Genomic DNA, 12,145 nt, shown 5'->3' on the forward strand with positions numbered 1-12,145 from the left:
ATGTCCATTTTTTCATATAAATCTGACACTAGTGTTTTTCAATACTCTCTGAATGTTGTCAGGGCTCGCCGACTCTCTCTACAGAGGTCTCAGGCTATTCGATGAAGTGTTTTTCTTCTTTGTTCTGTACGATGCTCCCGCGCTAAATAGCCGGGGTCCCAGCATACGCTGGGCCGTTGGATACATCTGACCATCAGACAGTCTTCTTGGCGGTTACTAGGGAACCTCCGTTTTCCATTTCAACGCACTTTACGCGCATTGTAAGACCTTCGTGGGCGGCTGCCCGTGGGGTCTCCATGAATGTTTGGTCAAATTCTACAAGTTTGACACTTTTGCGGCCTCTTCATCACCGTTTGGCCGAGCAGTTTTTACAGGACTCTCAGCGCTTTCCCACCCGTTTTTGGGAGCTCTGGGACGTCCCCATTGTAACTACACTCCAGTGGCCCCTAGTGGATGAAGGAGAAATCAGGATTTTGGTACTTACCGATAAATCCCTTTCTCCGATTCCACAGGGGCCACTGGACGCCCGCCCAGCGCTGTTCCTCCTGGGTTTTTGCTTAACGGTTGCAGATCACCATATGACTGCTTGTTGAGTTCAGGCTAGCCTGGTTTTTTGTCAGGTTCTGTTCCAGGTTTAGTTTGTGTTCTCCTGGTTTACAGGACGTCGTTAACCTCCTCTACCTTAAGGTTTGTTTATTACAGCTCTCCTCGGGCACAGTTTTACGTAGACTGGCTTGGTGGGGAGATAGTAGGGGAGGAGCTAGCCACAGTGTGAGAATTTTTAAAGTGCCAGCTCCCAATTACTACCTACTATATCCCCATTGTAACTACACTCCAGTGGCCCCTGTGGAATCGGAGAAAGGGATTTATCGGTAAGTACCAAAATCCTGATTTTTCAATAGGCTCTCTACCCTCCTGTCTGTGACATCATTCAAAGAGGTAGATGACAGTGGCAAAGCAGATTTGTGCACGAGTCGCAGAACATGTGCATCTACTTTTGGAGGAACTTCTCTCTTCGAACAATCTCCAGCAGGAAATGGATAAAAAGAATCCCATCTCCTAGGAATCTTATACTTTTTACCGGGCGCTGCCCAAGACTCATCCATCATTTCCGTCAACTCCTCTGACGCTGGAAATTCAGCTTTCACTGACTTTGTTCGTTTGAATACAGGTGCTTTTGCTTTTAACGCTGTCTTGGCTGGTTCTTCCAGAGAAAGCACAGCCTTTACTGCATTAATGAGTTCAGCTACATCATCTGAACTAAAGCTCTGCGACTGATCATCATACGGAGTTGAATCTATTGTTTCCGCATCATCATCCGATGTATCCTCTTGTGTAGTCTGCCATACAGACGTATCTGTCTTAGTCTTACCTACCCCTTGGTTGCTTGTAGAGGCTACTGGAACCAAACCATAGGAAGGGAGCTGCATGTATGGGTTCATAGTGTAACCTAACCCCTGAGGTGGTGCTACTGGAGCTAACCTGTCCGCTATTGAAGACAGAGTCTTTGCGAACATATTCCATGGTGGCTCTACTGGAGGTTGAACTAACTCCTGTTTTTTACTTCGCTGAAAAGCGAAACAGTTTGCACACAAACCCTCATAAGTGACCAATTGAATCATATCAATTACCCCTGACTTACAAGATAAGCATGTTAGGGCTGTATGAGTGCTTGACAAATTCTCCTCATCACTTTTGCCGCTCACAGACATTTTTTCTGATATTGACTACACAATTTTGTGACTGAACCACACCCTATAATCAGTATATAGAGGTGAAATCAATCTGACCACAGTGCACCTGATTTGAGGGTCAGAACAGGACTGACATTACACAGAAAAGTCAGCACACATACTAGCAGTCAGTCACATGTTAAAGCATTAGACATTGTCATATGAGAATACAACCTCCATAATAACTTATACATAAGTAGGAAATTTGTACTTCTGTTTAACTGGTTCTTTTTCAACATAACATGCAGAAAACACAGTAATATACAGGTCTCATATGCAATAGGTACTAAAAATTAACAGTGCACACTAAGAAGTAGAAGGAATTTTTAGTACTGTATACCCTGCCTCCAGGGAGCGGGATACAGGGAGACTCACCACACTTCCATATCCAAGCAAAGACGCTCGAAAGACGCTGAGTGGATTCAGACGCTACTGGTGTACACTGCCGCTCTTGGTAACTGATAACGGACACGGACGCTCACCAACGGACACGGACGCTGAGCGACTCCACGTGCATGCAGACACTAAAGGCCTGCGACTCGGTCTGGGCGGGTTTATATCCAGTGTACACAACCGCAGCGTCTAAGCTGCGACCGAGTACCCTCGTGGTAGCGTCTGAGCCGGAAGTGAGGTTATTCAGTTCATGAAACGAGAGACCCGCGGGAACTGGCCATGAACTCGGAGGAGGGACGGCCAGGAGAGCGTCTGAAACCCCCTGTTGACTTAAACTCCCAGGATCGCGGCCTCACCTAGTCCTGGCGCCTATGATCCCCGGAGCGTAGCGCTGTCACACTCGAGATGTTCGGCACATCAACACGCGGTTTGTAGTCTCCACCAAATCAGCGTAGCTGTGTCCTGACCCCTCTAGTAAGAGGAAGTCCATATACTCACTGTCTCCCCATGCTCCGGCCACAGCCTGGTAACGTCTGCTGGACCTGCTAGAACATCCGACACAGACGCCCGTCGAGACAGCACTGTACCGCGAAGGTAAGCGTTGTTGCGACCCGGTGGGGAGTTGTTGGAGCGACTCTTTCTAATACACGATTAAGACGCTGTTAAGAGAAGTCGCTCAAACAAAAACAGTAAGTCTATAAAAATAAAGTAATGAAAACTTGAGGCTGCTTTCACAGCAGCCCTGTGACCATGCGGCTTCCTGCCGCACTAAGCAAAAAACTGATCTGACTGAATCAGTGGGCGGGACTATATAGTGGAGGCCCCAATGCATCCTGGGAGGCCAGAAAGCTCGTGACCGTGTTGGTGCCATTTTCGCGGTCGCTCGACAATATCCCAATGTTATCCTGTGGATAATCCTGTGGACCCAGCCAGAGAAATGGGTGTTTTTAGGGATTAAACTGCAAATATTTAATGATAAATGGCCCCTAGGCGAGTGTAGAGCTTTTGTCATATCTACATATGATAAACGTCTACATAGTCTAGGCTTTATTAGGAGTTTACAAATGTTAGCATAGTGCACTTCATATTCTGAATTTTACCACAATTACCTATAAAAGTTGAGTGGGTTTATTTACTGCGCAAAACATATTGTGTACCATTAAAGAAATAACATCCAAGAGAAAAGAAAAAAACTAAATCACATATACACCACTAGATGACAACAAAAGCCGTAACTAATTAAGCAAATTGATTGCCATGCCCCGCTATCACCATTGACAGCAGTGATACTCCCACATGCTCTTCCCAACCCCATACCATAAAGCGTCCTCTCTTGTACTATACCCCAGCCTTATCACTGTATATAGAGATCAGCCTAACCTGCTGTTGCTTTTGGCGCCAGACTTCTTTAACACTGCCAATACTTCAGTGATTGACAACGCTCTTACCCAATGGCGTTAAAAGTAACATAGCAGACGTCACGGTCACGCCCCACAATGGGACCAACTGGGTCTTAATTAGACAAGAAAAAAAAAACACAGCAAGTTGCTTAATACCCGAGGAGCTGTGCGGGGAGGGCGGGATGACGTAAGTCAACAATGGTCACGTGCCTCGCTGGCCGCCCCGCCAGTGGCTGTGCAGGGGAGAGCGAGGCGTGGTCGTTGGCGGAGGTGGAGAGGGGGAGTGGGCGGGACTGCGCGCGGCAGGCGGTGTGCGTGCGCGTCGCTGCTGCTGCGTGTGTGTGAGAGTGAGCGAGAGAAGTGCGTGTGCGATGCTGGCTGACACCACTCCAATAACTTTGTGCTAATAATCCCGGGGACTGTACACTAGCGGCCGCTGCTTAGTGCACGCACACACACTCACAGGCGGCGGCAGCAGCAGCTCCTCGCTCAGCGCCTGTGCGTGGTCAGAGGGGCAGCAGCACTATGTAACACCACCAGCAGCACACAGAAAGCACAGTGTAAACAAGACACAGATGAGCGTGTCCTCCAGCATGCGGCGCCCCGCTGTGTGTAGTTACGGCTAGCTCCCCGGGGGAGGGGGGGATGTGGAGGTAGACGGGAGAGTGAGCCCCGCAATAAGGCGGTGTGTTTACACGCCGGGCACTCGCACTTGTGCTCACACTCACGCAGCTGTGTGCTCCCCGCCGGAGTGCGGGTCCTGCCTCCCGCCGTGTGACGACGCTGCTGCTGCGTGTCCATGAAATCGTGCGGAGTGTCGCTCCCCGCCGCAGCTGTGCTCTCCTCCGCTGCTGCTGCCTCCCTCGGTGATGAGGAAAAGAAAATGGCGGCGGGAAAAGCGAGCGAGAGCGAGGAGGACTACCCTAACCTGACCGCGGACGAGCGAGAAGCCCTGGCCGGGCTGGACAGGTTGGGGCTCCCTTCTCTACTTTCTCTGTCCTCCCCCCTGCCCTGTCCCAGCACACCTCACCTCATTCCGCCTGATGTCCTATATGTGTTTGTGTATGGGGGGAAGTTTATCGGAGCTTATATTAATGATATGTCTCGCTCTCTCCCTCTCTCCCCCCGGCTCCCGGACCTGCTCTCCCGCTGCTGCTACAGCCGACTCTACGGTTTTCTGAGGCTTCATGAAGATGGCGCCAGAGCAAAGGCCTTGCTGTCCAAGGTAAGATCACAGAGAGCCCAGCCGGTACTGCTGACCCGGGGCTGCCGCTGCAGGCGTGCCTGCTGGTGATCTGCACCCTCGTGTGCGGTGCTGGTGCCTACCCCGTGTGCGGGGGCACATGCCGCCTGTCTGCACTCTGCAACTCTCGGGCTGCTCAGTGGAGTTTGCATTATTCCTCGCACCCATCTGCTTTGTACCCTGTGATTGTGGTGGCTGCTGCTGGCGCTGCTTTGACACCCGAGTGCCGTGGGGCCTGTGGGTGTTTTGTTCTCTGATCGGCCTTTGTACCATGGCATATAAACATCACGCCGAGTGCGGGCACAGCTGGCATGGCACAGGGCAGTAGCGTGGCCAGCACGGCTGGGGGAATGCTGCTGCCTCTCCGCACTCGCCCCCATAGGGGGTGATCTGTCACAGTGAGGGGAGACTGTGTGTAAAGTGGGGCTGAACTTGTACGTATGCTGCTGGGGGGTGAGTGCACCCCTGTGCTGCAGGAGCTGCTGGCTGAGGGAGATGTGCAGCTGCGTTGGGGCGACAGTCGCAGCTTTATTCTCATCCTCTTATTGTTATTTGTTGTTGCGTCAAAGTTGTGTGTGCGTGTGTCCATCCGCGCCGCACAGTCCCCTCTGTCATTTAGTTTTTAAGTAATGGCTGCTCCTCCCGGCCCAAGATGGCGGGACAGGGAAGAGAGAAGAGGGGAGGGGTCACCAACAATATAGTGACTCTAGGTTTACAATGATGCAAAATGAGACCTGTACAGAGAGAGAGGGGCAGCTCATTGCCCTCGGTCAGTGTATGTGTATAGCCGGGGCGGTGTGGGTGCTGCTCTATACGCTGCTTATCCCCACCAGCAGCAGCATCAACCTGTAGCTGCTGCTGAGTGCACGGGGAGACAAAGCCCGGGACGCGGTGACAGCTCCTGTGCGAGGATGTGTAGTTCTCCTCCTGGCCCTAGTTGATGCGTTTATAAAGTCTGCGGAGTTTGACATGTCTCCCCCCGCCCTGCACAATGGCTGGCATGAGCAATGCATAAACTCTGTCATGGCTGGTGTGTGTGCTGTGCATTGTTGTGTCATATGTCCTGCTCATGCAGTTTTCTGGGAAGGTGATAGCTGGAGAAACGATTGTTGGAGGCACTGTAATGTCATAATTAGGGTTTATCAAAATTCACAGTGACAGCATTTTTTGTTGTGCGCTACAACTGAGGATTACTTTATTGGCCCCCTTACTTGTCGTCATTTGTTTCTTACGAGGGCATTTATCAAAGAGAGAACGTGGAGAGGAAAAACACTAACAAATCAGTTACTGTCATTTGTCAAACACAGCCTGTAAAATGAAAGTTAGAAGCTGATTGGTTAGTGCTTTCTCTCACCTTGCTTTGATAAATGCCTCACTTAGGATTATTGTTTTCTAATATCTTCACTTTGAATTTTGTAAATAGAAAAAAAAAACAGTTTTCTGTGCTTTATTTTTTGGTTATACATGAATTGGCAAGCAATTTTGAAGTTGAATAGAAGCAATGTTTTTTTTTTGTTTTATATTTTATTCCATTGTGACTTTCTTTTGTTACTGTAAAGTTGTTTTTTTTTTTTTTTTTTTTTTTTTCCATTCTGGTGTGTGGTACATGTTTAGATAAAATACAAGATGGCTATTTGGGGTTCTGGTTTGTGCAATATAATTGTTTTAGCAAGGGTGCGACTAGGAGGGGGCTGGGGTGTATTTATTAAACCATGCTTATGTTACAGACTGTGTTTGAAAAATGACAGGAGCTGATTGGTTAGTGCTTTATCTTTCTCTGTTATTCCCATGCTTTTGATAAATATCACTTAAGTTTTTTGCTTCAAAATTTGCAACACAAATTACATATACTGTATCGGTTGTTTTTTTTTATACTTAACCAGCCAACAAGTGCTCATTGAATTTTAGCTCTGCAGAATAGTGAGACTGTTTAAGCAAATGGTAACAATTGTGTTCATTTAGTATAAATTTTTTTTTTCATTAGCATGTGTGAAAATAGTGACTGAATGTTTGCATTTAAGGGGCAATTCAATTGTGGGCCCACGAGTTAGCGACGACAATAGCAGCATTTCGTAGCAGGTTGAACTCTCAAAACAACTTGAGCTGCAGCAAAAGTGCAAATTTGGGGTGCTGCTGCAACAGCAACTTGCACCCTGTGCCCACAATTGGATTCCCCCATGGTGAAGAAGCTGGCAGCTGTATTATAAGGACTGCACCTGAAAACGTGACTCATGAAGTGCTAGCATTAATGTGAGCCACTGGTATATGTTGAAGCTGCGTCTAAAGATCTATCTATGTGTTTAATGTCCTTTAAGACGCAAAATGAGTTGTAATTCGCTTTGTGCACAGCTTCCACTTGATGAAGTATTTGTATGCTCGGGGTGCATTTTTATTATCTGCTCTTTGTTTAGACCTGTCTTTAATAAGTAGAATGAGACTGATTAGCACTGTATAGCTCCCCCACAGTCTGTATTGGGAGCAGGTAGCTGAGGTCTTATAGGGGCGATTCGGTTGTTTTAATGTGCACCCAACGGAACAATTCAGTTGTTCTGGGTGCCCATGAATTATCATGCTTGTCGTGCCAAAATAGACTGGGTTTAGCTGCATATAGTGGCTAAACCCAATCTAAAGTCCTGGCCACAATGCAAAAAGTACCATTTGGGCACCCAAACTGGATAGTTCTTGCATATGTTTGTGTTGGCGGCCCTCTCCTTAATGGAGCAACAATTAAATTGCTCTGTCTGGCTCCCATTAAGTAGCGACGCTGATAAAACGATTAACAATATCAACCATAGGGGTCGATTCTATTCGGCAACTAATGAATAGCGCCGGGAATTAGCTCCCGACGCTATTCAATTCAGCAACTAATTACCTGCAATTGTCGGGAATTCTTCTCTCATCCCCGGGGGATGAGAGAAAAAACCGACAAAAGTGCTGCCTCGCGGCCGGCGCGAGGCTGATTCTGTCGGGAATCTGCCTCGCGCCGTAGAGTTAAGTCGGAGAATGCCCGTTCTCCCGACAATTCAGCCTGTTTTGTCGGCGAGAACGGGCCATCGCCGACGTAACTAGTTGCTGAATTGAATAGCGTCGGGAGCTAATTCCCGGCGCTATTCATTAGTTGCCGAATAGAATCGACCCCATAGAGTGTAATTGACCAGTGTAGCTTGTATCATAACTATTACATTCAGTGTGTGGGAGGGGGGGATGCAGTTGTTTCTCCCCGTGGCTGCCACTATATGGCAACCAACAGAGCTATTCAATTGTTGGTCCGATTGGGCGCAATAAACCATGAGGAGACACATTCTAGTGGCCTGTTTGGGCTTAAATGTCACTTTTTGCTCCCACTTTGGTATAGCCATTTTGTGCTGCTTAACCTGGGCTGTCTGGGTACAGTGTGTGCGATAACCCCCACGCCCCAAACAATTGAATGTTGCCTCCAGGTGTAGGCAACCTGTGGTTCATCAACTGCTGTGGAACTGACATCCCAGCATGCCCTGTCGTAGTTGTAGCATTGCCTAAAAGCAAAACTGTGGCAGGTCATTCTGTGATGTGTAGTTCCACAGTAGCTGGTGTGCCACAGGTTGCCTACACCTGGCTTATGATATAAACTTTGGTAGCCTTTGTACTTTTTTCCAGTAAAATAAGATAATTTGTGCATGAGGAAGGCATTGGGGTCTATTTAAATCGGCACATAAAGGTCGATTCAATTCGGCAACTTATGAATAGCGCCGGGAATTAGCTCCCGACGCTATTCAATTCAGCTCCAGTTAAGTCGGCGATGGCCCGTTCTCGCCGACTAAACAGGTTGAATTGTCGGGAGAACGGGCATTTTGTCGGGTTTCTTCTCTCATCCCCCGGGGATGAGAGAAGAATTCCCGACAATTGCGGGTAACTAGCAGCTGAATTGAATATGTTAATAGCACCGGGTAGGAGGACTCTGAGCTATTCAATTCATCAATCTAAGTCCGACTACAGGATTTTTGGTCGCACCCCTCCTGAGGTACAAGCAAAAATCCGACAAAACTAGTGCGGCAATGGTGTTTTGTGCCTCACGGCTGGGCACTTAAGTTGGAGAAAGACTGTTCTCGCGCTTAACACTAGGTATAAGGCGCGAGCACTGGCATTCTCCAATATAACAGCGTGCTGAATTGAAAGGCTCTGGGACCTCCTTCCCGGCGCTATTTACAACACGTTTAACTGAATCAACCCCACTAGATCTGTACTCTTGTTCACATCAGATATTTACCCCCGCCCCCCAACAAAAAAAAGCAACAAAAAAAATTACCAACCTTATAGAAGAATAAACAAACAGTGGCTACTGAATGAAAATAATTCTAATACTGGACATTAATTGTCCGATAGTGCCTTTAAGAACAACACATTTTATCTGACAGCCTGAAACCAGAAGATATTGTGGCCATACACTGAGATTTCTGTGCGGTCTATGGTTGGGGAGGAAATATTTCCACATTCCTCCCGGTGATGTAACAGGGGAAATGTCGGGTTGTTGCCCACTAATCGGGTGTCGTGGTTGACTCATGATCAGATAGGCATGATGGAAGATTTTTCATAGCAGACCATCCCTTCATTGTTGATTGGACGCACACACGCACGCACGCACGATGTCCAACCCTTTAAAAAAATATTTTTTTTTTTTTTAATTTACTGTAAGTTTAGAACGGAGTATTGTCGTTTTCTGTAACTTCACAAAGAACCAGGATGATTGAATTAGTAGCAAAGTAAAAAAAAAAAAAAAGCTACAGAACTTTGGCCCTCATTCCGAGTTGTTCACTCGCAAGCTGCTTTTAGCCGCATTGCACACGCTAAGCCGCCGCCTACTGGGAGTGAATCTTAGCTTAGCAAAATTGCGAACGAAAGATTCTCAAAATTGCGAATAGAAATTTCTAAGCAGTTTCTGAGTAGCTCGGGACTTACTCTGCCACTGCGATCAGTTCAGTCAGTTTCGTTCCTGGTTTGACGTCACAAACACACCCAGCGTTCGCCCAGACACTCCCCCGTTTCTCCAGCCACTTCCGCGTTTTTCCCAGAAACGGCAGCGGTTTTTCACACACTCCCATAAAACAGCCAGTTTCCGCCCAGAAACACCCACTTCCTGTCAATCACATTACGATCACCAGAACGAAGAAAAAACCTCGTAATGCCGTGAGTAAAATACCAAACTTCTTAGCAAATTTACTTTACAGTGCGAACATTGCGCATGCGCAATTAGCGAAAAATCGCTGCGATGCGAAGAAAATTACCGAGCGAACAACTCGGAATGACCACCTTTGTACCTGGATAAATCAATGCATTTATTTTTTGCATGCAGGGTAAATACTGGCTGCTTTTGCATATAGGCCACAAATGCTGGACAACTTAATTTTTACACTGCAATTTAGATTTCCTTTTGGACACGCCCCTCCCAAATCTAAATTTCGCCAATTCAGATTCAGCCCCTCTATATCTTAAAGTTGGGCATCCCATTTTGTGTCTTTAGGTTGCATCTTTCTGATTTTTGCTTCTTTCACACATGCTTCAAAATCCAGAGGTTTTGCACATAAACACACAAACCCGGGATTTCTGTATGGTTGAAATCCTGGGTCCCCAGCCCTGCTCACAACCAGGGTCAGGGCAGAGACCCGGGAATTTGCCAGCTTGTGAGACTCAGAAATTTTCTGTGTTTGATGTCTGAAAGAGGCATTAATCAACAGTTCGTTTTGATCAGATAAAAGTTTAAGGAAGCGAATCCCATTTTAAAGCCTTCCTATAATTGGATCAAATATGGAAAATATAAAAAAACAAAACAAACATAACCTTTACACGTTTACTATGGACATGTCATCTGTGTTGTTTATACGGGAGAACTTTCTGTCCCATTTTTTTGTCTGTACAAAATATTTGCACTTTGACATGGTTGTTCCCCATAGAATAACTGTTTGGAGGTCGAGTGTAGCATTGGATATACATATGAGGGTGTGAGTGTGGCCACATGACGGAAATATTGTGGCTACAGTATTACATAACTAGTGCAGCTGGTAAAATAGGGCCATAGTACTGTATATGGGCAGTGACAGACTTTGGCATCTGATTGGTTTGTCACTGGTTGACGCAGGAGTGGCGTGCAACACGCACAAGTATTAAGCATGCAACATGATTTTTTTTAAATCTCAGTTCTAAGTTTTAAAAATGAACGGTGGATACAGTTTGATCCCTCTAGCATAGCTATCTATGCTAATATTGGGGCAGTCCAGTGTTTGAAGGTATATATTTGTGACTGTTTAATTTCATAAACAGATACAATTTACCCCTTGTGCAAATGTAATACAATTGTTTCATTCCTTTAATTGGTCCTATGTCCAGGTTATTATAACATTATTCTGGCATATATTTGGTACATAAACACTGGCATTTTGAGTTAAGTGCATGTGATTGGTTGTTACAATGACTGGGGAAAGAGAAATACTGGGTTTTTGTTTATAAAGCCCTAAAATATTACCTATAGATGGCGATTAAATTGTTTTCCGCTTGCTGCCACTACAGTGTGCAAAATGGAGCAAGTCAGTTGTTGCTCCATTTAGACGCCAGTTAGCCACAGGGGAGAGCTTTCTTCTTGTGGTCTCCTGAGGTACGAGAGTAGAAAAGTCAGTTGTTTGGGTGCTCAAACCATTTTTTTAAGCCTAAATCCTATTTGTAATTTAACTTCTAGAAGTGCAGAGAAATCATGAATGTGAATGTGAATGTGAAGCACTTGTATGCTGGAAGCTAAAACAAAAAGTTGGACACTGAAGCCAGTTTTCCTGGATATCATTGAACGGGTGTAGTACGGCTGACCGGCAGTCAGCTTACCGACGCCATGATCCCGGCGGGGAGGGGCGAGTGCAGCAAGCCCCTTGCGGGCTCGCTGCGCTCGCCACGTTGCGGGCTCGGTGGCGACCTGCGGTCGCCACGGGTTCTATTCCCACTCTATGGGTTTCGTGGACACCCACGAGTGGAAATAGTCCCTGTTGGTCGGCATGCTGACCATCGGGATAGTGAGTGGTCGGGATGGTGGAGGAGGTCTTGTGACTGTCGGTCTCCCGACCGCCGGTTACATGAATACCACCCCATTGGGGTCGATTTAATTCGGCAACTTATGAATAGCGCCGGGAATTAGCTCCCGACGCTATTCAATTCAGCTGCTAGTTACCCGCAATTGTCGGGAATTCTTCTTTCATCCCCGGGGGGTGAGAGAAGAAAACCGACAAAAGTGCTGCCGCGAGGCTGATTCTGTCGGGAATCAGCATCGCCGCGGGTAGTTAAGTCGGAGAATGCCTGTTCTCCCGACAAAACTACCTGTTGAGTCGGCGAGAACGGCTTTCGCAGATTTAACTTTAGCT

The 12,145-nt window shown here is 46.9% G+C and overlaps 1 protein-coding gene across 4 annotated transcripts in view; it reads left to right on the top strand.

Annotated features, from left to right (window-relative positions):
* Positions 1-3,820: 3,820 nt before the first annotated feature.
* Positions 3,821-12,145, top strand: part of KDM6A (lysine demethylase 6A) — a 435,435-nt gene continuing 427,110 nt past the window's right edge. For 2 of the 4 annotated variants that reach the window (XM_063955630.1, XM_063955632.1), the window contains exons 1-2: positions 3,822-4,495; positions 4,688-4,751. In XM_063955630.1, the coding sequence (XP_063811700.1) occupies positions 4,326-4,495; positions 4,688-4,751 (234 nt within the window). In that variant the 5' untranslated portion in view covers positions 3,822-4,325. Of the gene's footprint in view, positions 4,496-4,687; positions 4,752-12,145 lie in introns of all 4 variants that reach the window. The other 2 variants (XR_010241142.1, XM_063955631.1) reach the window with 2 other exon arrangements.

Source organism: Pseudophryne corroboree, chromosome 2, assembly GCF_028390025.1.
Source record: "Pseudophryne corroboree isolate aPseCor3 chromosome 2, aPseCor3.hap2, whole genome shotgun sequence".
Classification (NCBI taxonomy): domain Eukaryota; kingdom Metazoa; phylum Chordata; class Amphibia; order Anura; family Myobatrachidae; genus Pseudophryne; species Pseudophryne corroboree.